Source organism: Dreissena polymorpha, chromosome 3 (genome assembly GCF_020536995.1).
Source record: "Dreissena polymorpha isolate Duluth1 chromosome 3, UMN_Dpol_1.0, whole genome shotgun sequence".
NCBI classification, from domain to species: Eukaryota; Metazoa; Mollusca; class Bivalvia; order Myida; family Dreissenidae; genus Dreissena; species Dreissena polymorpha.
Window position 1 is genome coordinate 108,176,735 of NC_068357.1, and position 27,367 is coordinate 108,204,101.

A 27,367-nucleotide genomic window follows, 5' to 3' on the forward strand; every position below is an offset into this window, starting at 1 on the left:
AGATAACATTAATAATGCATTATAATGCATCAGTCTGGAGGTAGTCATGAGCAATATCATTTTCCAAGAACTTCACACAAAAAATTCTGGTATGAAAGGATAGATGAATGTAAAACTTATTGCTCTTATTTAAACCAATTGTGGATAATGAGAATCTGTAGTTAAAATATAGTTTATAATATTGCATTATCACTTTGAAGGTACAGTGATTTTTTTATGCCCCCCTTCGAAGATATTGTATATTGTTTTGCACATGTCGGTCCGTCCGTCGGTCCGTCCACCAGATGGTTTCTGGATGATAACTCAAGAACGCTTAGGCCTAGGATCATGAAACTTCATAGGTACATTGATCATGACTGGCAGATGACCCCTATTGATTTTCAGGTCACTAGGTCAAAGGTCAAGGTCACAGTGACTCGATATAGTAAAATGGTTTCCGGATGATAACTCAAGAATACTTACGCCTAGGATCATGAAACTTCATAGGAACATTGATCATGACTGGCAGATGACCCCTATTAACTTTCAGGTCACTAGGTCAAAGGTCAAGGTCACAGTGACTCGAAACAGTAAAATGCTTTCCGGATGATAACTCACGAATGCTTACACCTAGGATCATTAAACTTCATAGGAACATTGATCATGACTGGCAGATGACCTCTATTGATTTTCAGGTTACTAGATCAAAGGTCAAGGTCACAGTGACTCAAAACAGTTAAATGGTTTCCGGATAACTTAAGAATGCTTACGCCTAGGATTATGAAACTTCATAGGTACATTGATTATGACTGACAGATGACCCCTATTAATTTTCAGGTCACTAGGTCAAAGGTCAAGGTCACAGTTACTCGAAACAGTAAATTTGTTTCCTGATGATAACTCAAGAATGCTAAGGCCTAGGATCATGAAACTTAATAGGTACATTCAGGTCACTAGGTCAAAGGTCAAGGTCACAGTGACGTATTCACACAATGGCTGCAACTACTGACAGCCCATATGGGGGGCATGCATGTTTTACAAACAGCCCTTGTTTGCTTTTATTTGTTACAGCCTGTGCCATTTGAATTGGGAAAACTAGCGTGAAAAAACATGAAATTTGGAAAAATAGTGCGATAAAAAATTAAATTGGGAAAAATTTAGCATTATAAATATGATTATAAGTAACAGCATTAAAATTGTTCATAAGTACATGTTCAGGGTTTTTAGCTCACCTGAGCGATAGCCCGAGGTGAGCTATTGTGATCACTCAGCGTCCGCCGTCCGTCCGTCCGTCCGTCCGTAAACAATTTGTAAACATCTTCTTCTACTAAACCATTGAGCCAATTTCAAATAAATTTCATGTGGAGCATCCCTAGGTCATGGGACAAAAGAATTGTTAAAAAAAATTTGATCGCATAACCAAGATGGCCGCCATGACCATATATGGTAAAAACCTTAAAAAATCTTCTTGTCAGAAACCGCTCATCAGATTTTCAAAAAATTTCACAGGGATGACCTTTGAGGGCTCCCCTGAAAAAGTTGTTCAAAGAAATTTGATTCGTCAAAAAACATGACCGCAGGAGCTCGTTGAACTTTGCATGTTTATTCGTTTTTGCCTATTTTGTGAAAACTTTCAAAAATCTTCCACATTTTTTGTCCGATCCTTTCCAAATTTGCACAGTGTCTTTATATCAATGAGGACACGAACCCTACAAAAAATGAGCATTATTGGTCCATGAAGTACAGAATTACCTCCCCTTGAATTGAGAAAATGGTGTTTATGCAATAAAGTCCAAATTTTTCATCCAATTCTTTCCAAACTTGTAAGGATTTAGCATGGTTCAAACAAGGGAAACAACTACGGTTTATGCATGTTCTTTTTATTACAGATTTGCCTCCCTTTAATTCATTCAAAATCTCATTTTACAGCAGAGATTCCAAATCTGACCTGTAAATGAGCCCCATATTTACTGCTGGTGCTATGTTACCTTTTCCCATTTGATCATTCTTAAGTATTGGTCTTGTAATGCTGCTACTGCTACTGCTACTGCTACTGCTACTACTACTAGTACTACTACTACTAGTACTACTACCAACCACCACCACCACCACCACCACCACCACCACCACCACGTCTACTATTACTACTTCTACTACTACTGCCACTACTACTACTACTTTTACCACTACTACTACTACTACTACTACTACTACTACTACCACTACTACTACTACTACTACTACTACTACTACTTCTACTACTACTTCTACTACTACTACTACTACTACTTCTACTACTACTACTACTACTACTACTACTACTACTACTACTACTACTACTACTACTACTACTATTACTACTACTACTACTACTACTACTACTACTACTACTACTACTACTACTACTACTACTACTACTTCTACACCACCACCACCACCACCACCACCATTCACAGTGACAAAAAACATATTCACACAATGGCTGCTACTACAACTTATAGCCCATATAGGGGGGCATGCATGTTTTACAAACAGCCTTTGTTTCTATGGGATTTTAACCACAACTGTTCATGTTTATCTCCGACACATATTTTTAGGTCACCTGTCATGAAGTGACACGGTGAGCTTATGTGATCGTGTGATGTCTGGCGTCCGTTGTGCGTGCCTGCGTGTGTCTGTGCGTCCGTCCGTCAACAATTTGTTTGTGTAGACAGTAGAGGTCACAGTTTGCATCCAATCTTGATGAAATTTGGTCAAAATGTTTATCTTGATGAAATCCGGTTTGGGATTGTATTTGGGTCATCTGGGGTCAAAAACAAGGTCACTAGGTCAAATAATAGAACAACCTTCTGTAGACAATAGAGGTCACAGTTTTCATCCAATCTTTATGAAATTTGGTCAGAATGTTTATCTTGATGAAATCTGGGTTGGGATTTTATTTGGGTCATCTGGGGTCAAAAACTAGGTCACTAGGTCAAATAATAGAAAAACCTTGTGTAGACATTAGAGATCACAGTTTTCATCCAACCTTTATGAAATTTGGTCAGAATTCTTGATGAAATCTGGGTGGGATTGTATTTGGGTCATCTGGGGTAAAAATCTAGTTCAAATAAATAGAAAAACCTTGTGTTGACAATAGAGGTCACAGTTTTCATCCAATATTTATGAACTGTGGTCAGAATGTTTATCTTGATGAAATCTGGATTGGGATTGTATTTGGGTCATCTAGAGTCAGGAACTAGGTCACTAGGTCAAATCATAGAAAAACATTGTGTAGACAATAGAGGTCATAGTTTTCATCTGATCTTAATGAGTCAGGTGAGCGATTCTGGGCCATCATGGCCCTCTTGTTTCTAGACATTTTGGGAAAAGGAATCTGGTCAAATTGGGATTGTTTTATTTAATAAAAGTGGCAAAAATTTGGGAATTATTTATCAACAAAAAGGACTAAATTAAAGTTATATATTTTGTAGGATGTTTAAATAAAAAGTTGAGATCTAGAGTTAAGAAATCATAAGTCAAAAGAGACTTCTTTCTTTAAAAAAAAAAATGGGGGGGGTTGGGCTTTTTTTGGAATTTTGGTCAGCTTTTTGGGAAAAAACATTGATTTATGCGATTGGGAAGCAGCCGAAAATTTGCGGTAATTTTAAGCAAAAAAAATCACTGAGGTAAAAGACATATTCCACTGAGACTGCTAAAATTAATGGTCCTAATGTTTCTCAAGGTTGTAATAATCTATACAATATGACAATATGACAAAGTGATCAGGTATTAAATTGCATACCTGTCTTACAAATATATATTTTGCTTGAGTTACATTTTTAAGTTCCACAAGTTTAATTGGTATAATTTTAATGAAACAAATGTGTTTTGCTCATGTAACATTGAATCCATCACTTTTTATATGCAATTTTTAATGACACTAAATTAGTAATTATATCCCTTATTTAACCCTTTCCCACTCAGAAGAAAAGTGAAAATGTTTATGTGCAAACAGCATAAAACCAGAACAGCCTGCGAGTAACATTTTGCTGCTCATCAGTATCTAAAGCTTGGAGATGAAGCCTTTAATACTTGAATCTAGTAAGAAAGGTTTTCAATTAAATATAAAATTCTAGAGGACTACAAATGCGTGAAAATAGTATCTAAGTGGTAAAGGGTTAAAAGAGCATTGCACTAGGGACTTGAGTGTATATGGAAGTGCTTTCTGAATCCTGCTTCAAAGAAATATGGTTTTTATAACATTTAACGGCTAGATAGTACAGTACAGTCTAAAGACCTATTACTGGTGTCTGCCAAAAATAGATTCTTCTGAACTTGTTCAGCCTGCAAGAAGTCCATAATTATATCGGCAAACAGATGAAACCCATTAATAATTCCTTTGTGAGAGTGAGATATATTTATGCAGCTGGAGCCACTGTAATCAATGGTCAATCGATATTATATTGGCAAGTACTTATATGTACCGATTAAGCACAAATTGATTGTCAAATACCCTATTAATTTCTTGAGGGAAGACATGTTTTCTGGTGTTGATACTCCTTTATTTTAGCTTGACTGAACTGAAAGTCATCAGTTTGAAGAGAGTCGGAGACATTCCTGTTATGTTTCCTGGGACAGTGTTTTTTTGTTTAAATTACAGGGCCGGTGTGCAGCCCTATTCTCAATGAAGAAAGTATATATTTTTCCCAATCGGGACCTAAAATTCCCTGTTAAAGGTCCAACCCCCCAAACAATTTTTTTTAATAAATAAATCTTAAGATTAAGTTCATCTCCCACTCAGTTCTATAAGTTGAACCTTGGTAAATATATTATTAAAAACACTTCTATTCTCAGTTGTGAAGCATTTGTTTCCAACACAACAATAACACTAATTTCCCATTTTTAGCTCGACTATTATATATAAAATATATATAGTGGAGCTATTCTACTCACCTCGGCGTCGGCGTTAGCATCTTCGTCTGCGTTAGCGTGCAAATGTTAAAGTTTTCGTACTACCCAAAATATTTTCTTCGTCCCTTGACATATTGCTTTCATATTTTGCATACTTGTTTACAAACATGACCCCAACCTATAAACAAGAACAGACAACTCTATCAAGCATTTTGTCATAATTATGGCCCCTTTTCCACTTAGAATATGCAGCAAATGTTAAAGTGTGTATACTACCCCAACTATTTTCAATGTCCCTTGACATATTGCTTTCATATTTTGCATACTTGTTTACCATCATGACCCCAACCTATTAACAAGAGCAGACAACTGTATCAAGCATTTTCACAGAATTATGGCCCCTTTTATACTTAGATTTATCATGCATATTATTGATGAATCTATGTTAAAGTTTGCGTACTACCCCAAATATTTCCTGTGTCCCTTGACATATTGCTTTCATATTTTGCATACTTGTTTACCATCATGACCCCAACCTTTAAACAAGAGCAGACAACTGTATCAAGCATTTTGAAAGAATTATGGCCCCTTTTATACTTAGATAATTGAACATTTTGCCTAAATTGCCATTTTTTTATGATCAGATTTTATTAATACTTTGACAAAACAACACTTGCCTGAATACCACAATGGATTCCACCCAAACAAAACCCCACGCCCCAACCCAGACTCACTGCCCCCTCCCCCCCCCCCACCTCCCCCCCCCCCAAAAAAAAAATGTTTTTTTCCTTTTTTTATTATTGAAAGATAATCTAATAAATGACCACACCCCACATTATACTCTCACCCCCCCCCACCCCCCCCCCAACCCCCCCCCCCCCCCAAAAAAAATTTTTTTTTCCCTTTTTTTATTTTTGAAAGATCATCTAATAAATGACCGAACCCTACATTTTACCCCCTCTCAACCCCTCCTACCCCCCCCCCCCAATTGTTTTTTTTTCCTTTTCTTATTTTTGAAAGATCGTCTAAGAAATTATTGAATATGAACAATTTCCCCATCATGGCTTACGTTATACTGTCAAGCACTCGAATAGTCAAGCGCGCTGTCCTCTGACAGCTCTTGTTTTCTAAATGTTGGATTCTTCCCAATTCAAAGTGACCTGGCCCTATTCTCAAAATGGTGAAAAAAACACTGTGGGAAAAAAAATAGTTCTTGAGCCCATATTCCTCAACCCATTCATGGACTTTAGAATAAAGAATAGAACAATTTAGAACCAAGAAAAATACGTTCAATGTTTGAATACATATCAGCTAGCACTGCTGATCATGTCATTACAAAAAAAATTTACATGAAGAATAATGTTGATATAGTTAGTAAATGCCAAGACTGACTCAAAATGAAAGCTATTCTTGAAGATTCCAATTTAAAGAAGATTCTTTGACTTTAGTCTATGAAATGTTTGGTGAATAATGGAGCTGGTGTTTCTGGATAGCTCCCGAGAATGCCGCTCTACAGTCGATCAAACCTCTCAATCTCACGGCAAAAACCTTTTTCATTACATCAAGGCAAATGTTAGTCTGTTCCCTATTTATCTGTCCAAATATGCTTATCCTGTAAAGGCGTTACCATAGAGAATTTTTTTTGAAGGAGAACTGAGTATGAAATCTATTTGACCCTTGCTCTGGGTAAATAGGGCTTAATGCATGTTCGTAAATTGTTGCCCCTAATTAGCCTGTGCAGTCTGCACGGTCTTATCAGGGATGACACTTCTGCCTAGACTGATGCAGTCTGCACAGTCTTATCAGGGATGACACTTCTGCCTAGACTGATGCAGTCTGCACAGTCTTATCAGGGATGACACTTCTGCCTAGACTGATGCAGTCTGCACAGTCTTATCAGGGATGACACTTCTGCCTAGACTGGTGCAGTCTGCACAGTCTTATCAGGGATGACACTTCTGCCTAGACTGGTGCAGTCTGCACAGTCTTATCAGGGATGACACTTCTGCCTAGACTGGTGCAGTCTGCACAGTCTTATCAGGGATGACACTTCTGCCTAGACTGGTGCAGTCTGCACAGTCTTATCAGGGATGACACTTCTGCCTAGACTGATGCAGTCTGCACAGTCTTATCAGGGATGACACTTCTGCCTAGACTGGTGCAGTCTGCACAGTCTTATCAGGGATGACACTTCTGCCTAGACTGATGCAGTCTGCACAGTCTTATCAGGGATGACACTTCTGCCTAGACTGGTGCAGTCTGCACGGTCTTATCAGGGATGACACTTCTGCCTAGACTGGTGCAGTCTGCACAGTCTTATCAGGGATGACACTTCTGCCTAGACTGATGCAGTCTGCACAGTCTTATCAGGGATGACACTTCTGCCTAGACTGGTGCAGTCTGCACAGTCTTATCAGGGATGACACTTCTGCCTAGACTGGTGCAGTCTGCACAGTCTTATCAGGGATGACACTTCTGCCTAGACTGGTGCAGTCTGCACAGTCTTATCAGGGATGACACTTCTGCCTAGACTGGTGCGGTCTGCACAGTCTTATCAGGGATGACACTTCTGCCTAGACTGGTGCAGTCTGCACGGTCTTATCAGGGATGACACTTCTGCCTAGACTGATGCAGTCTGCACAGTCTTATCAGGGATGACACTTCTGCCTAGACTGGTGCAGTCTGCACAGTCTTATCAGGGATGACACTTCTGCCTAGACTGGTGCAGTCTGCACAGTCTTATCAGGGATGACACTTCTGCCTAGACTGGTGCAGTCTGCACAGTCTTATCAGGGATGACACTTCTGCCTAGACTGGTGCAGTCTGCACAGTCTTATCAGGGATGACACTTCTGCCTAGACTGATGCAGTCTGCACAGTCTTATCAGGGATGACACTTCTGCCTAGACTGGTGCAGTCTGCACAGTCTTATCAGGGATGACACTTCTGCCTAGACTGGTGCAGTCTGCACAGTCTTATCAGGGATGACACTTCTGCCTAGACTGGTGCAGTCTGCACGGTCTTATCAGGGATGACACTTCTGCCTAGACTGGTGCAGTCTGCACAGTCTTATCAGGGATGACACTTCTGCCTAGACTGGTGCAGTCTGCACAGTCTTATCAGGGATGACACTTCTGCCTAGACTGGTGCAGTCTGCACAGTCTTATCAGGGATGACACTTCTGCCTAGACTGGTGCAGTCTGCACGGTCTTATCAGGGATGACACTTCTGCCTAGACTGGTGCAGTCTGCACAGTCTTATCAGGGATGACACTTCTGCCTAGACTGGTGCAGTCTGCACAGTCTTATCAGGGATGACACTTCTGCCTAGACTGGTGCAGTCTGCACAGTCTTATCAGGGATGACACTTCTGCCTAGACTGGTGCAGTCTGCACAGTCTTATCAGGGATGACACTTCTGCCTAGACTGATGCAGTCTGCACAGTCTTATCAGGGATGACACTTCTGCCTAGACTGATGCAGTCTGCACAGTCTTATCAGGGATGACACTTCTGCCTAGACTGGTGCAGTCTGCACAGTCTTATCAGGGATGACACTTCTGCCTAGACTGGTGCAGTCTGCACAGTCTTATCAGGGATGACACTTCTGCCTAGACTGATGCAGTCTGCACAGTCTTATCAGGGATGACACTTCTGCCTAGACTGATGCAGTCTGCACAGTCTTATCAGGGATGACACTTCTGCCTAGACTGATGCAGTCTGCACAGTCTTATCAGGGATGACACTTCTGCCTAGACTGGTGCAGTCTGCACAGTCTTATCAGGGATGACACTTCTGCCTAGACTGGTGCAGTCTGCACAGTCTTATCAGGGATGACACTTCTGCCTAGACTGATGCAGTCTGCACAGTCTTATCAGGGATGACACTTCTGCCTAGACTGATGCAGTCTGCACAGTCTTATCAGGGATGACACTTCTGCCTAGACTGGTGCAGTCTGCACGGTCTTATCAGGGATGACACTTCTGCCTAGACTGATGCAGTCTGCACAGTCTTATCAGGGATGACACTTCTGCCTAGACTGGTGCAGTCTGCACAGTCTTATCAGGGATGACACTTCTGCCTAGACTGGTGCAGTCTGCACAGTCTTATCAGGGATGACACTTCTGCCTAGACTGATGCAGTCTGCACAGTCTTATCAGGGATGACACTTCTGCCTAGACTGGTGCAGTCTGCACAGTCTTATCAGGGATGACACTTCTGCCTAGACTGGTGCAGTCTGCACAGTCTTATCAGGGATGACACTTCTGCCTAGACTGGTGCAGTCTGCACAGTCTTATCAGTGATGACACTTCTGCCTAGACTGATGCAGTCTGCACAGTCTTATCAGGGATGACACTTCTGCCTAGACTGATGCAGTCTGCACAGTCTTATCAGGGATGACACTTCTGCCTAGACTGGTGCAGTCTGCACAGTCTTATCAGGGATGACACTTCTGCCTAGACTGGTGCAGTCTGCACGGTCTTATCAGGGATGACACTTCTGCCTAGACTGGTGCAGTCTGCACAGTCTTATCAGGGATGACACTTCTGCCTAGACTGGTGCAGTCTGCACAGTCTTATCAGGGATGACACTTCTGCCTAGACTGGTGCAGTCTGCACGGTCTTATCAGGGATGACACTTCTGCCTAGACTGGTGCAGTCTGCACAGTCTTATCAGGGATGACACTTCTGCCTAGACTGATGCAGTCTGCACAGTCTTATCAGGGATGACACTTCTGCCTAGACTGGTGCAGTCTGCACAGTCTTATCAGGGATGACACTTCTGCCTAGACTGGTGCAGTCTGCACAGTCTTATCAGGGATGACACTTCTGCCTAGACTGATGCAGTCTGCACAGTCTTATCAGGGATGACACTTCTGCCTAGACTGATGCAGTCTGCACAGTCTTATCAGGGATGACACTTCTGCCTAGACTGGTGCAGTCTGCACAGTCTTATCAGGGATGACACTTCTGCCTAGACTGGTGCAGTCTGCACGGTCTTATCAGGGATGACACTTCTGCCTAGACTGGTGCAGTCTGCACAGTCTTATCAGGGATGACACTTCTGCCTAGACTGGTGCAGTCTGCACAGTCTTATCAGGGATGACACTTCTGCCTAGACTGGTGCAGTCTGCACGGTCTTATCAGGGATGACACTTCTGCCTAGACTGGTGCAGTCTGCACAGTCTTATCAGGGATGACACTTCTGCCTAGACTGATGCAGTCTGCACAGTCTTATCAGGGATGACACTTCTGCCTAGACTGATGCAGTCTGCACAGTCTTATCAGGGATGACACTTCTGCCTAGACTGGTGCAGTCTGCACAGTCTTATCAGGGATGACACTTCTGCCTAGACTGATGCAGTCTGCACAGTCTTATCAGGGATGACACTTCTGCCTAGACTGGTGCAGTCTGCACGGTCTTATCAGGGATGACACTTCTGCCTAGACTGATGCAGTCTGCACGGTCTTATCAGGGATGACACTTCTGCCTAGACTGGTGCAGTCTGCACAGTCTTATCAGGGATGACACTTCTGCCTAGACTGATGCAGTCTGCACAGTCTTATCAGGGATGACACTTCTGCCTAGACTGGTGCAGTCTGCACAGTCTTATCAGGGATGACACTTCTGCCTAGACTGATGCAGTCTGCACAGTCTTATCAGGGATGACACTTCTGCCTAGACTGGTGCAGTCTGCACAGTCTTATCAGGGATGACACTTCTGCCTAGACTGGTGCAGTCTGCACAGTCTTATCAGGGATGACACTTCTGCCTAGACTGGATTTTTATTTAGGCAAGGCTTCCTTTAGACAAAAAAGTCCATGGAAACCGAAAGTGTCGTTCCTGATTAGCCTGTGCAGACTGCATCTTACCTTATTAATTTTTGCTGCATTTTATGACAAAACACATTATTGGTCTTGTGAGGAACTCTTACATGTATTCATTAATTTTTTTCCTATCCATTTATCATCAGTTTCAATAAAAGGCTGCACCAGTACATTACAGTATAATTGAAAATACATTATTGTTCATTTTACTGCTTTTTATTGCCCACACAAAGTTTTCTTTTGAATGCGTCAGTTGTGAATATGACATGATAAATTAAGCTTCATCATTTGGAATGCTTTTGTGGTTTCCTTTTTTCAATTTTTTATAAATAAAATGAATTAAATATGCAGGAAAGCATATCATTTGCATTTTAATTATGGGCAAAGTGCAATAAAATTGTGGGAAGATTATTAAACGATAAAACTGTTGAATAATATCTATTTCTGTTCAAGGTGGACTTGTTTTCATACGTTTATGTAATTTCTTTTTTTCTTGTCCTTTATCGGGGCTTTTTTTCTTGATTTGGAAAAAAGGCCTGGCCTTCCATTTTGAGGGAAGAATTATTGACAAAACTTAAAAAGAAAAAGAAATTTCCCAAAGTCAGCTTAAAACATTAAGAAATTTCCTTGTTTTTAAATCCTTTTTTTTTGGGGGGGGGGGGAAGGGGCCTTTAAAATCTAGAAGAAGGATTTATGATATATTTGCTGAGGCTGAAATTATAAACCTTGATCGGGAGATTAACATTATTTTTTAATAAAATAAAATGAGGGGGGGCATAACTTTCAATTGGGAAATTTAAGCTGTTTTTATGGGAATAATGTTGGTTTTTTTTGGTCCCAAATTTGATAAAAAAGGAACAACAACTGAAAATTTAGTAAAAATAATGATGTACAGCTTTATATACACTGCCATTAAATGCTTGTTAGTTATAATTTATTACATTTTTAGCCGGATTTTTTTCGAAAAAATCTCGGCTTATAGATTGATGTTGTCGGGCGGGCGGGCGGGGTGGCGGCGTGCTCGAAAATGTTAAAGTTCTTATTTCATGGTATAACTTTGGTATGCTTGGACCTAGAGTCTTCAAACTTGACATGAAGGTTGGCCAGGATTAACAGATGACCACTGGTCATTTCAAGGTCATTCATTTGAAGGTCAAGGTCACTGTGACCTTCAATATAAAAAATGTTAAAGTTGTTATAACTTTGGTATGCTTGGACCTAGAGTCTTGAAACTTGACATGAAGGTTGGCCATAACTAGTTAGTAACCACTGGTCATTTCAAGGTCATTCATTTGAAGGTCAAGGTCACTGTGACCTTGAATGTAAAAATGTTAAAGTTCTTATTTCATGGTATAACTTTGGTATGCTTGGACCTAGAGTCTTCAAACTTGACATGAAGGTTGGCCAGGATTAACAGATGACCACTGGTCATTTCAAGGTCATTCATTTGAAGGTGAAGGTCACTGTGACCTTCAATATAAAAATGTTAAAGTTGTTTTAACTTTGGTATGCTTGGACCTAGAGTCTTGAAACTTGACATGAAGGTTGGCCAGAACTAGTAAGTAACCACTGGACATTTCAAGGTCATTCATTTGAAGGTCAAGGTCACTGTGACCTTGAATGTAAAAATGTTAAAGTTGTTATAACTTTGGTATGCTTGGACCTAGAGTCTTGAAACTTGACATGAAGGTTGGCCAGAACTAGTAAGTAACCACTGGACATTTCAAGGTCATTCATTTGAAGGTCAAGGTCACTGTGACCTTGAATGTAAAAATGTTAAAGTTCTTATTTCATGTTATAACTTTGGTATGCTTGTACCTAGAGTCTTCAAACTTGAAATAAAGATTGGCCAGTACTAGAAGATGACCACTGGTCATTTCAATGTCATTCATTTGAAGGTCAAGGTCACTGTGACCTTAAATGTTAAAATGTTAAAATTGTTATAACTTTGGTATGCTTGGACATAGAGTCTTCAAACTTGACATGAAGGTTTGCAAGCACACTTAGATGACCACTGGTCATTTCAAGGTCATTCATTCTAAGGTCAAGGTCACTGTGACCTTGAATGTAAAAATGTTAAAGTTCTTATAACTTTGGTAGGTAAAAATGTTAAAGTTCTTATTCCATGTTATAACTTTGGTATGCTTGTACCTAGAGTCTTCAAACTTGTTGTTCATGTATATGCATGCATTCAAAACATAACACAAGGTTTGCTCATGCCTTGAAAAGTACTTACATTTCATTTTGACCTTTGAACAATATTTCAGTAATTTAAGTATTGCATTGACAAAAACACGAAAGGTACTTTCCTGTCATTTAAATAAAAAATCTGGCTTCAATGCGGTCATCTCCGACCGCGGAACTCTTGTTTCCCAAATGCACTCCTGATGTAATTATTTGGTCATGCATCATTTCATTATACATATTTTGATGTTACAAGGTAATACGTAATTGCACATCAATAATAGGTTTATATTTAATATTAAAATTAGCCTTGAGCGTCTCCGGTAAGGAAAATCTGTTCAGATTGCAACAGGAATTTTCTCACGGATTTCATACAAAAAATTAAAAGCAGTATTTTAATATGTCATATATCCTTGAGGCCAAACCAAAAAAGTCATTTGTTTGTGCTAACATGGCCAAAAAAGTAGGTAATGTGGCTCGTCTGAACATTTTTTGTGGTTAGTCTTTTTATAGTTTCCCTATTTATTAAGAATATGCATTGACATGCGAAAATCCTCCAAATACCTATTTAACATTCTTTCATACATGTAGGCTAAACTAGTCAATTAAATATAAACTTAGCAAATACAAAAAAATGTAGCTAAAATGATCTCAAAATTTATAGTTGTTGTAGTGAATTTAGCACAAATTTTAGAAAACTTAGCGTGGAAAACTAACAAAATTAAGGTCGGCACCAAATTAAGGTCTTTTCGTTAAAGAAAACTAACATCTTTCTTATGTCTTATATTCTGCAGGACATTCATCATTCTTTAGGCATAGAAAAAAGCAGGACATTCATTATTCTTTGGGCATAGAAAAAAGGGATTTTGTTTGTAAATAATTATTTGGTTACTATTTCATTTAATTGTTATAAATTAAAGGATGATAACAATGATGATGATGATGATTATGATGATGATGATGATGATGATGATGATGATGATGATGACAATTATTATAGGGCTGCTACTGTTTCAAATACTGTTGATGATCCATGAATTTGTAGCTACCACTTCTTTTTCAGAAAGGAAGTCAAATTATACCATCATAACAAAATTATATCAATTATTTTAGTACAACATAAAATGCAAATTTGATTCCATTGGTGTCACATTAAATATTTCAACAGAAGATTTCAGATCAAAAGGCTGTGCATTCACAAAGATATCGTTATCTACATCTAGGCATAAATAGGATCATCTTCAGATAAACAGTTTATGGCTTTAATATATTATCATAGCGGTAGATATTTGAGAAAACATGGGAAATAGTTAGTTTTACGCAACTCAGACTTTTTCACAGTTTTGCAAAATGACAATGTATGTTTTTAAGCCCCCAGAACATAGGTTTTGGGGGCATATTAAAATCGCACCGTCAGTCAGTCAGTCAGTCAGTCCGGATTAGTTTCCGCTCAATAAGTCAAGCAATTGTCATCAGATCTTCACCAAACTTCATGAATATGTGTTAGGCTATAACATCTAGGTCAAGTTCAATAATCGGCCAAATTGACCCAGACACTCCTGAGTTACTGCTCTTGAATTATCGTAAAATTGGGATTTTTCTTGTTTCCGCTCAATAACTCAAGCAAATGTCATAGGGTCTTCACCAAACTTCATGAAAATGTGTTAGGCTATAACATCTAGGTCAAGTTCGATAATCGGCCAAATTGACCCAGATACTCCTGAGTTACCGCCCTTGAATTATCTTAAAATTGGGTTTTTTCTCGTTTCCGCTTAATAACTCGAGCAAATGTCATAGGATCTTCACCAAACTCCATGAAAATGTGTAAGGTCATAAGATCTAGGTCAAGTTTGATAATCAGCCAAATTGACCATGACACTCCTGAGTTACGGCCTTGAATCATCGAAAAATTGAGTTTTTTCTCGTCACCGCTCAATAACTCAAGCAATTGTCATCGGATCTTCACCAAACTTCATAAAAGTTAGTAAGGCAATAAAATCTAGGTTAAGTTCGAAAATCGGCCAAATTGACCAAAACACTCCTGAGTAACGGCCCTTGAATCATCGAAAAATTGAGTTTGTTCTCGTTTCCGCTCAATAACTCAAGCAATTGTCATTGGATCTTCACCAAACTTCATAAAAATGTGTAAGGCAATACAATCTAGGCTAAGTTCGATAATCAGCCAAATTTACCGAGGCACTTCTGAGCTATGGCTCTTGAATCATCAAAAAATTGCGTTTCCGCTCGAAAAATGCTCATAACTTTTATTTCGCTTCAGATTTAACTTTCATATTTGGTATGCATGTGTATATGGACAAGGCCTTTCATTACGCACACAAATTTTGACCCTTTGACCTTGACCTTGAACTTAGGGTCTGCATTTAGGTTTCAAAATCTGCATTTAGGTTTCGAAAAAGCGTTTTTTTGGGAGACAGCTTTTGTTTTGTCATAGATTCAAAAAGGAATAAATGTAATATCTTAAAAACAACAATATAACACTCCTGACTGAAAAATATGTTCAAAATATATGTTTGTTAATTAAAAATCATAAATCATAATTGTTAAATTATACTGCATTTGTAATACTTTCAGCGATAAGTTAGCAAAATGTGTATTAATGTCATAGGGTTTTAACTTAACATTTTCCCATTCAAGGCAAAGTGAAAATGGCTATGTGCTTCTCATCAGTTCCTCAAGCTTTAAAATGAAGCCTTTAAAACTTGAATCAAGTAAGAAACGCCTTTTATTAAAGAGTCACTTTGTCGGTTGGTCTGTCGGTGGGTCTGTCTGTCCGAAAATTTCATCCGATCTTCATTTAACTTGGTCAGAAGTTGTATCCAGATGATGTATAGGTCAAGTATGAATATGGGTCATGCCGGATCAGAAACTACATCATGGGCTAACTTAGTGCGTTTTAAACCAAAAGTTTGTCCGGACCATAACAGTGTCATTTATCGTTAGATTTTAGAATGACTTGATGCATTTGTTCACCATCATGGGACGGTGTGTCATGCCAAAGAAGCACGTCAATATCTCCAAGGTCAAGGTCTCACTTGGAGTTGCCCATAAATGAGCTTTTTCGGTCGATAACTTTGTCATTTATTGTGATACTTTAAAATAATTTTGCACATTTGTTCATCATTGGACGGTGTCTCATGCAAAAGAATTGCGTCGATATCTCCAAGGTCAAGGTCACACTTTGAGTTCAAAGGTCAAAAATGGCCATAAATTAGCTTGTCAGGGCCATTACTATGTCGTTCATTGTGAGATTTTAAAATCATTTGGCACTTTTGTTCACCATCATTAGACGTGTTTCATGCAAAAGAATTATGCCAATATCTCCAAGTTCAAAGTCACACTTTGAGTTCAAAAGTAAAAAATGGCCATAAATGAGCTTGTCCGGGCCATAACTATGTCATTCATTATGAGATTTTAAAATGACTCTGTATATTAATTTTATTCACAGCCATTGGACGGCGTGTCATGCGAAAGAATTCAAGAGTTCAAAGGTCAAAATGGTCATAAATGATAATGGCATAATAATTCTTAAAAATAGCCATAAATTAGCTTCTCTTGTTTTGTGAATCTTAAGCATCCAAAATATTCTGTGTCAATGCAGTATGTGGGGGTATATGACAAAGTCACAGGGTCTGTGACAAAGCTCTAGTTAAAGTAAACTTTCTAAGGGACTACAAATGTGTCAAAATAGGTATCTAAGTGGTAAAGGGTTAAATATAACTAAACATTATTAAGTAGAATGTTGACAATTTTATTATTAATTTACAATTATTTCTGTGTAGGTTAAAGAACATACTGACAAGATCGTGGTTTTATATCATACATTATAATTATGTAAGGATCTGGACCCATAAATATGTATAATGTAGTCAGCTGTATCAAATGGAATGTTGATTAAAATTTTAAATGCAAATTAAATTCGTGATATTTGATCATTTACCTTTCATGGGAAATGATATTAGCTTAATTGAAAATCTAGGGTTGTCTGTCCTTGAATATACTTAAGACTGGGAAAATTAAAGGAATCATTAAGCTTAAATATTAACCAAAGAAAGCAGGTCGTGGGTTTAGATTTTTACAGATACAAATTATTATAATAGACAGAGTCTAGTATTCAAAACTGATGCTTTACATATATCAGTGTCAGATAGAAATGTTCATATATCATGGCCTTATAACGAGATACAGTGGGTTTTTCAGTCGGTCTGTCTGAAACATTTGAAGAACAAACTGTTTCCACTTTTCTAAATGTTAAATGGACCTTTTCACGTTTTGTTATATTGACAAAATTGAAAAAATATGGCGTCAGATTTGCACAGTCTTGTTGTATGATTTAAACCCATATTTGCGAGGAAACAGTAATACTGAACATTTACCATGTTCTAAAATTTCCATGATATGCATCTTTTGATGATTTAAAAACCTGAAAATCATAAATCGTAACAAATGCAAAATGATTGCATAATTATGCCCCCTTTCGAAGAAAAGGGGGCATATAGTGATCGGACTGTCAGTCCGTCCGTCTGTCTGTCCATCTGTCTGTCCATCTGTCTGTCCGTCACACTTTGTGTGTAGGTTTGGAAAAATGCTAATAACTTCTATGTCCCTTGAGATATAACCTTCATATTTGGTATGCATGTGTATATGGACAAGGCCTTTCCAAACGCACAAAAAGTTTTACCCCTGTGACCTTGACCTTGAACCTAGGGTCCGCGTTTAGGTTTCAAAATCTGTGTTTAGGTTTCGAAAAATGCTCATAACTTTTATGTCCCTTTAGATATAACCTTAATATTTGGTATGCATGTGTATATGGACAAGGCCTTTTCATACACACAACAATTTTTACCCCTGTTACCTTGACCTTGAATTTAGGGTTGGCGTTTAGGTTTCGAAATCTGCGTTTAGGTTTCGAAAAATGCTTATAACTTCTTTGTCCCTTGAGATATAACCTTCATATTTGATATGCATGTGTATATGGACAAGGCCTTTCCATACGCACAAACATTTTAACCCTGTGACCTTGACCTTGAACTTAGGGTCCACGTTTAGGTTTCGAAATCTGCATTTAGGTTTTGAAAAATGCTCATAATTACTTCTATGTCCCTTGAGATATAACCTTCATATTTGGTATGCATGTTTATATGGACAAGGCCTTTCCATATGCACACAAATTTTGACCCCTGTGACCTTGACCGTGAACTTTGGGTCTGCGTTTAGGTTTGAAATCTGTGTTTAGGTTTCGAAAAAAGCTCATAACTTCTATCAAGCGTTTATAGGGGGCATAAGTCATCCTATGCTGACAGCTCTTGTTTTTAGAGTTCGGTTGATATTATATTTTGTGACATGAGAAGGAATGCTTATATAACTTATAAAAATATAATACATCTTGGAAAGTATGAGCATGGTGGTTTGGCGGTAGACTTTTACTCCAAAGGTCAGTGGTTGGAGCCCACAAATCTGAAAATCTGTTTCTTCATACTTCATAAAGTACCTTAAATATAAAGAGACTGAAGTCTCTAAAAGTCAAACAGTTTTTTAAAATTTATTTGAATCTTATGTAATAAAGATGAAATTCTTCGGAAATCTAGGGCTAATTAAGAAAATCTTGAGTCCATTTTTGGCGTTGCAGCAGTAATCAACAAAGATTTTAAGAATGCACCGATGTGGGGATCAAATTAAACTGATATGATACGTACACGCCTCAGCTTTAAGTTTCACATAAAAAGAAAATAAATATTTTGACAGTAATCGATAATGCGTGATAGAATGTTTGATATTTGAAAACAAATAAATCAAAAGTCTGGACCAAAAATCGGAATCTCTTATTTAAGTTCAATATTTATTGCATATGTCAATAAACACATAACAGATAATAGGGTAGATATGGGGAATTTTTTAATATTTATTTAGGATTTCATTAGCAGAAGTGAAGAGTTTTGTTGCCACATTTGGTTTGAGAACTTGCAGCATAGGTAAAGGATTTGTCATCAGTTTGCACAATGCTCAGGGCCATTGCGCTTGTTGAAGTGTCTTTGAAATATGATCTCCAAAAACTTGAATGATTTTTTGCAAGCATAGATATTTCAAGGGGAATTTTCGTGTGGTAATATGGCATTTTTATTGTTATCATGAATCACGACATGTTTCATATGAAACGGAAAGTCGGACATCCAGAATAGCTCTAAAGTTGTAGAGTATTTGTTTCAGTGGTGTTAGATTTCTTATAATTTGTTTGCATGTTTTCATATCTTGATGTCTATTTTTTGCATATCACAATATGTGATAGTATGTGATGATTAAACACTGAGTTATGTGGACATTGAAAAACATCAAACATGAAATAAACTTTATTTTTTGTTAACTGTGCACAATTATTGTTTTGCATAATGATAAAACTGTGTTAGTTTCTCATGAAAATAACATTTCGCAAAATGAATAGGTACATTCTAAGTTTGATTTCTAACATCTACTTAAAATTGTTGAATATTTCGATTTGTTCACATTGAGTAAAAAGACTTAATTTGATGACTGGGAGGAAAGTCTACTTAAAATTATTCACAACTTAACATCAATTATTCCCCCTAGCAGTGAACAGGTTGATTTGTGTAGATAATTTGTGTTGGTCAATATTCAAGGCAAGTTAGTATATTTCAGAGAGTAGGTATGATAATTCATTACAGTAACAATGAGATTGAGAGTTAAAGACGTAACTGTTACTGTCTCAGATGTCAAGGTCACAAGCAGAGGTTAAAGGTCAAATGATGCATTTTGCAGCTTGACCGGATTCTTACTGGATGATAATTTATACATGTTAAGTATGTGCAAATGGCATATCACACGCAAGACCTATGTATCTGCATCTAAGGTCAAGGCCACAAGGATGAAAGGTCAAACACGGGCATGACAAAGTGGTTCAGGGGTATTAGTCATGTGTGTGACAAAACTGTGATTAAACAGTATTTTGTATTATTCTGAGTTCCAAGTTGCGGAAAACTGAGCTTGATGTATGTGCGTAAAGTGTCATCCCAGATTAGCCTGTGCAGTCTGCACAGGTTTATCAGGGACATCACTTTCCACCTAAACTGGATTTTTGCAAAGAAGATACTTCCTGAAAATGAAAAATACCATCAAAGTGGAAAGTGAGGTTCCTGATCAGCCTGTGCAGATTGCACAGGCTTATCTGGTATGACACTTAACACACATGCATTGAGCACAATTTTCCTAGCACAAAGTTCATTTATTTTTGTTATTCAGAGATGCATACGCAGGCTGTCCAGTCAACAGAATGCGCAGCTACACTACAAGGCCGTGTGTCGAGCACTGGCAACGGAGGCTTCAGAACTGACCACGTTCCTTGATAACATCAAAAAAGGGCATGCTGTAAGTGGTTTTAGATTAAACCTATTTATTTCAGCTTGATTGCATCAAAAGCCTAAGGCTGGTTTAAATGCTCTCAAGTTCCTTTTCTTGGTAGAACCAGCTCTTGGTGACTTTTGGGGGAAATCTAAAGAATTCTATAATCTGTGACTTACTGGTTGCTTGGCTTTTTAAGTTGTTATCCCCCGCCATCAGCGGAGGAATATTGTTTTGGCGTTGTCCGTCCGTCTTTCAGTTCGTCCGGAGCCATATCTTGAAAGTGCTTTGGCGGATTTCATTGAAACTTGGTATGAGTATATATATATGGATAAGGGGATGATGCACGCCAAAGGGCATTGTACACCATCTGTTAATAACAGAGTTATGGCCCTTTGTATCTTGAAAAAATGCTTTTTTGAATGTCAAATATAACATTTTTGTGTCCAGTAGCATATTGGCGCGGGGGATATCAATTCAACGCATTTGCTTGTTTTTGTATGTATTGGTCTACATTAGTTAATCTGCGGGCCTGTACATGTAGTTACGAACCCCTGTTTGTACAAAAGAAATAACTTTATATGGGATTTTCTGATTTGAATCAAGAGGGGGTTTAACCCTTTCCCACTCAGAGGAAAAGTGAACAGAGCTACCGGTATGTGCCTGCGAGTAAATCGCAGACTGTTCAGGTTTTATGCTGTTTGCTGCTCATCAGTATCTAAGGGTTGGAAATGAAGCCTATTAAACTTGAATCTAGAAAGAAAGGTATTTAATTAAATTTAATTTTCTAAGGAACTACAAATGCGTCAAAAAACGTATTTAAGTGGTAAAGGGTTAAGTATGTATCTAAGTGGTAAAGGGTTAAATATGTATCTAAGTCGTAAAGGGTTAAATACGTATCTAAGTCGTAAAGGGTTAAATACGTATCTAAGTCGTAAAGGGTTAAATACGTATCTAAGTCGTAAAGGGTTAAATACGTATCTAAGTCGTAAAGGGTTAAATACGTATCTTAGTTGTAAAGGGTTAAATACTTATCTAAGTCGTAAAGGGTTAAATACGTATCTAAGTTGTAAAGGGTTAAATACGTATCTAAGTCGTAAAGGGTTAAATACGTATCTAAGTTGTTACGGGTTAAATACGTATCTAAGTTGTAAAGGGTTAAATACGTATCTAAGTCGTAAAGGGTTAAATATGTATCTTAGTTGTAAAGGGTTAAATACGTATCTAAGTCGTAAAGGGTTAAATACGTATCTAAGTCGTAAAGGGTTAAATACGTATCTAAGTCGTAAAGGGTTAAATACGTATCTAAGTCGTAAAGGGTTAAATATGTATCTAAGTTGTAAAGGGTTAAATACGTATCTAAGTCGTAAAGGGTTAAATACGTATCTTAGTTGTAAAGGGTTAAATACTTATCTAAGTCGTAAAGGGTTAAATACGTATCTAAGTTGTAAAGGGTTAAATACGTATCTAAGTCGTAAAGGGTTAAATACGTATCTTAGTTGTAAAGGGTTAAATACGTATCTAAGTCGTAAAGGGTTAAATACATATCTTAGTTGTAAAGGGTTAAATACGTATCTAAGTCGTAAAGGGTTAAATACGTATCTAAGTTGTAAAGGGTTAAATACTTATCTAAGTCGAAGGGGTTAAATACGTATCTTAGTTGTAAAGGGTTAAATATGTATCTAAGTCGTAAAGGTTAAATACGTATCTAAGTTGTAAAGGGTTAAATACGTATCTAAGTCGTAAAGGGTTAAATACGTATCTAAGTTGTTACGGGTTAAATACGTATCTAAGTCGTAAAGGGTTAAATACGTATCTAAGTTGTTACGGGTTAAATACGTATCTAAGTTGTAAAGGGTTAAATACGTATCTAAGTCGTAAAGGGTTAAATATGTATCTTAGTTGTAAAGGGTTAAATACGTATCTAAGTCGTAAAGGGTTAAATACGTATCTAAGTTGTAAAGGGTTAAATACGTATCTAAGTCGTAAAGGGTTAAATACGTATCTAAGTTGTTACGGGTTAAATACGTATCTAAGTTGTAAAGGGTTAAATACGTATCTAAGTCGTAAAGGGTTAAATATGTATCTTAGTTGTAAAGGGTTAAATACGTATCTAAGTCGTAAAGGGTTAAATACGTATCTAAGTGGTAAAGGGTTAAATACGTATCTAAGTCGTAAAGGGTTAAATACGTATCTAAGTTGTAAAGGGTTAAATACGTATCTAAGTCGTAAAGGGTTAAATACGTATCTAAGTCGTAAAGGGTTAAATACGTATCTAAGTCGTAAAGGGTTAAATACGTATCTAAGTCGTAAAGGGTTAAATACGTATCTAAGTTGTAAAGGGTTAAATACGTATCTAAGTCGTAAAGGGTTAAATACGTATCTTAGTTGTAAAGGGTTAAATACGTATCTAAGTCGTAAAGGGTTAAATACGTATCTAAGTCGTAAAGGGTTAAATACGTATCTAAGTCGTAAAGGGTTAAATACGTATCTAAGTGGTAAATAGTTAAGTATGTATATTAGTTGTAAAGGGTTAAAATGACCCGTTACAAAGAAAAGTAAGATGAGAGAGTTATCCTTGAGTTTACTTATTGCTTATGTGAAAAAAAAGTTGTGACATTTTATAAATTAAGTTTATTTATTTGTACACATTTCCTTATATTTAAAAAAATAAGTTAGTTTTTTTGTATGGCTATTAGAATTTTCCTGTATTTCAGAAATTAGTCTCCAAGGAAGAACCATCAGTGGACGATCTTGAAAGGTCTGATTGGGTAAGTGGAAGTTTTAACCTGGTTTTCAACAAACCGGATGCTGTCAAACAAGTGGTTTTCGGTCAATAACTTTAATTTACATTGACCAATCTTGATGGAAGGTTGGATATAGCTAGCTTGCATGAAGACATAGCTTAGGATTTTACTTGGGGATCGTTGGCTGAAGGTGAAGGTCACTGTATGCCTTTCAGGCTGGACTATGTGTCCAGATCATGGGATCAGTAGGAATGTATTGCACTTTGATCCACTTGAATATAATATTTGTACATTCTGAAATGTAAACAGCACTTTGTTTTTGTTGAATACAGATATCTTTATTTAACTAGGCTAAACACCTTATTTTTTCTTATTTGGAGATCATGCACATCATTTCATTTTGTTCCTACGTCAAGAATTCTGGTTGCTATGGCAACAAATAGACTAGAAATATTGCTGAAAATGGTGGAGTTTCACCAGTAGCGGACCATATTGCTTGACAATAGTCTTGTATATCATACTTTCTGTGATTTTTCTGTATTTATTAAAATACAAAAGAAAATTATTTCAGGCCAGACTATGGGGCCAGATCATGAGAAAGTTACATCATGAACAGTTACTGCCAGTCGAGTTTTAGCTTACGTTCTCTGATTTTTTTTTCTGTATTTTTTATTTAAAAAAAAGACAATTATTTCAGGCCAGACTATGGGTACAGATCATGAGACAGTTACGGCATGGAGTTCGGTTGAAGAAGGTGGACCAGGATCATTTACCGCCTGTCGAGTTTGAGCTCACGCCCTTCGAGATTCTGCTGGAGGATATTCGACTGGGTAGATTCAAGCTCAACAGAGTTTCGGTTAGTTGTTGTAATGTTTTGCCATATTTAAATTTGTTTGGGGATATTCTTCGACTGGGTCGATTCAAGCTTAACAGAGTTTCGGTAAGTTATCGTATTGTTTTGCCATATTTAGATTCTGTTTGGGGATATTCGACTGGGTAGATTCAAGCTCAATAGGGTTTTGGTAAGTTGTTGTATTGTTTTGCCATATTTAGATTCTGTTTGAAGATATTGGACTGGGTTGATTCAAGCTCAACAGAGTTTCGGTTAGTTGTTGTATTGTTTTGCCCTCATATTTACTGCAAGTTGAATGTGTTTGTATGTGTTTTTTTTATTGTGCTTGAGACTATTTGACTCTTTCGATACAGCTGAACAGAGTGACAGATATTGTTCATGTTGTATTGTTTTGATTGTTCTCAATGACATGAACTGCCAGTTGAATGTGTGTTTGTTCTTTGAGGATTTGTACTCCTTTTGCTTGAGATTTGTTTGTTGTATTTTTTAGGACCTGCCCGTCTGTAGAGTATGTGTGAAAGCCTTTTACTATGCTATTTTAGGATATTTTACTGGGTAAATGCAAGTTCAACCCTTTCCCACTCAGAAGCAAAGTGACAATGGCTATGTGCAAGCAGCATAAAACCAGAACAGCCTGCGAGTAACTTGCAGTCTGTTCAGGTTTTATGCTGTTTGCTGCTCATCAGTATTTTAGGGTAGGAAATGAAGCCTTTAAAACTTGAATCTAGTAAGAAAGGTATTTAATTAAATTTAACTTTCTAAAGGACTACAAAATCATCAAAATATGTATCTAAGTGGTTAAGGGTGAATAGAGTTACGTTAATTCTTCTGTTGTTTGGGTTATCTTGTGTTTTGAAACTCTGTTTAAGGATATTCTACTGATATTCAGCGGAGGTTTGATTATTCGTTAACGTTTTGCTTTATATGAACCTTGCTCTGGGAAAATGGGGTTTAATGCATGTGCATAAAGTGTTGTTGCAGATTAGCCTGTGCTGTCCACGCAAACTTATCAGGGATGCCACTTTTTGCTTTTATTGAATTTATCGTTTAAAGGACGCAGATTATTAGCAAAAATCCAGTTTAGGCTGAAAGTGTGGTCCCTGAATAGCCTGTGTGGACTGCACAGGCTAATTGTGGACAGCAGACACATGCATTTAACCCCAGAGTGAGGCTCATATGTATCTTTACATAATTTCTGAGACTGTTGAGAAGTGGACATCTGTAGATAACTGAGTAATTGTTAGTTGGCTGTATTTTAGAGAATGAATAAGAATTGTTTGATAAATAAATGCTCTCATATGTAAGGAACTAATTTCTTTCCAACAATAATTTGCATGCTGTTTGCTTTGTATGTTCTCATACCCCCATCACACCTGTCTGGCATTGTTAATGCATTCTTACTGTGATCCAAGACACGCCAGTATTGCCAAGGAGACTCTTAACACGTCTAAAACACCAAATATGGTCACCTTACATTAACTTCTTTGGACATGTTCAAAGTACACCTCAGACTGTTATTGTTACAGTAAGGATGCTAGTGAGGCATTACAAGTAGTGTTATAGGAATTGTTTCATCCTGTATTTTATTAAGCATGTTTTCTGTTCTCTGACTGCATGCCTTTATTTTTTCTCCGATGTCGCAGGTTAACGCCAGTATTCCGCCAAAAGTGAAGGACGATGCGCATGCTGTGATACTAGACTTCATACGGTCCCGCCCCCCTCTGAAACCGGTATGATTGTTAATAACTTACCCCTCTGAAACCGGTATGATTGTTAATTACTAACCCCTCTGAAACCGGTATGATTGTTAATAACTTACCCATCTGAAACCGGTATGATTGTTAATTACTAACCCCTCTGAAACCGGTATGATTGTTAATAATTTACCCCTCTGAAACCGGTATGATTGTTAATTACTAACCCCTCTGAAAATATTATTATTGTTTATAACTAACCCCTCTGAAACCGGTATGATTGTTAATAACTTACCCCTCTGAAAATGTTATTATTGTTTATTTCTAACCCCTCTGAAAATATAATTATTGTTTATTACTAACCCCTCTGAAACCGGTATGATTGTTAATAACTTACCCCTCTGAAAATGTTATTATTGTTTATTTCTAACCCCTCTGAAAATATTATTATTGTTTATTACTAACCCCTCTGAAACCGGTATGATTGTTAATAACTTACCCCTCTGAAAATGTTATTACTGTTTATTACTAACCCCTCTGAAAATATTATTATTGTTTATTACTAACCCCTCTGAAACCGGTATGATTGTTAATAACTTACCCCTCTGAAAATGTTATTACTGTTTATTACTAACCCCTCTGAAAATATTATTATTGTTTATTACTAACCCCTCTGAAACCGGTATGATTGTTAATAACTTACCCCTCTGAAAATGTTATTATTGTTTATTTCTAACCCCTCTGAAAATATTATTATTGTTTATTACTAACCCCTCTGAAACCGGTATGATTGTTTATAACTTACCCCTCTGAAAATGGTATTATTGTTTATTACTAACCCCTCTGAAAATATTATTATTGTTTATTACTAACCCCTCTGAAAATGGTATTATTGTTTATTACTAACCCCTCTGAAAATGGTATTATTGTTTATAACTAACCCCTCTGAAAATGGTATTATTGTTTATTACTAACCCCTCTGAAAATGGAATTATTGTTTATAACTAACCCCACATAAACTGGTATGCTTGTCTATCAATAACTCCTCTTACATCGGCATGATTGTCTATAAATAACCTCTCTGAAACTGGTATGATTGTCTGAATATTTGAAAAAGTTCTGGTATGCGCTTAATATTGTGTAACAATACATTATATTATATTAATGTAGATATTCTATAAAGGTAATCTTATTACTTTTGTACTGGTATTCAACTTAGACAAAGTACAACTAAAGGGTTTAAAACAGGGTAATTACTTGAAAAAAGATTGTGAAAAAATGAGTTTTAGCACAACATCCATACAACCCAAAACAACTTAGGGACTTTTATTTTATGCCTTTTTAGCTCACCTGATTGCTCAGGTGAGCTTTTCTGACCTGTCTTTGTCCGTCGTATGTCCGTCCGTCCGTCCTTAAACATTTGCTAGTAAATACTCTAGAGGCCACATTTCTTGTCCCATCTTAATGAAACTTGGTCAAAAGCTTTGCCCCAATAAAATCTCGGCCGAGTTCGAAACTGGGTTGTGCCGGGTCAAAAACTAGGTCACTAGGTAAAAAAAAAGAAAAACCTTGTAAACACTGTAGAAGTCACATTTCATGCCCAATCTTTATGTAACTTTGTCAAAATGTTTGTTTTAATGATATCTTTGTTGAGTTCAAAAGTGGTACCGATCCGTTGAAAAACATGGCCGCCAGTGGGCGGGGCAGTTTTCCTTATTCGGCTATAGAAAGCCTTGTAAACACTCCAGAAGTCACAATTTTTGCCCAATCGTCATGAAAGTTGGTCAAAACATTGGTTCAATTGATGTCTCGGACGAGTTCG

General features: G+C 37.4%; 1 protein-coding gene across 6 annotated transcripts in view; it reads left to right on the top strand.

The window, feature by feature from the left end:
* The window catches only part of LOC127870919 (protein spire homolog 1-like), a 78,707-nt gene that overhangs the window by 28,975 nt on the left and 22,365 nt on the right, over positions 1 to 27,367 (top strand). For 5 of the 6 annotated variants that reach the window (XM_052413492.1, XM_052413496.1, XM_052413497.1 and 2 more), the window contains 4 exons: positions 20,153 to 20,278; positions 22,969 to 23,022; positions 23,696 to 23,854; positions 25,495 to 25,581. In XM_052413492.1, the coding sequence (XP_052269452.1) occupies positions 20,153 to 20,278; positions 22,969 to 23,022; positions 23,696 to 23,854; positions 25,495 to 25,581 (426 nt within the window). The remainder of the gene's footprint in view (positions 1 to 20,152; positions 20,279 to 22,968; positions 23,023 to 23,695; positions 23,855 to 25,494; positions 25,582 to 27,367) is intronic. The other variant, XM_052413495.1, reaches the window with a different exon arrangement.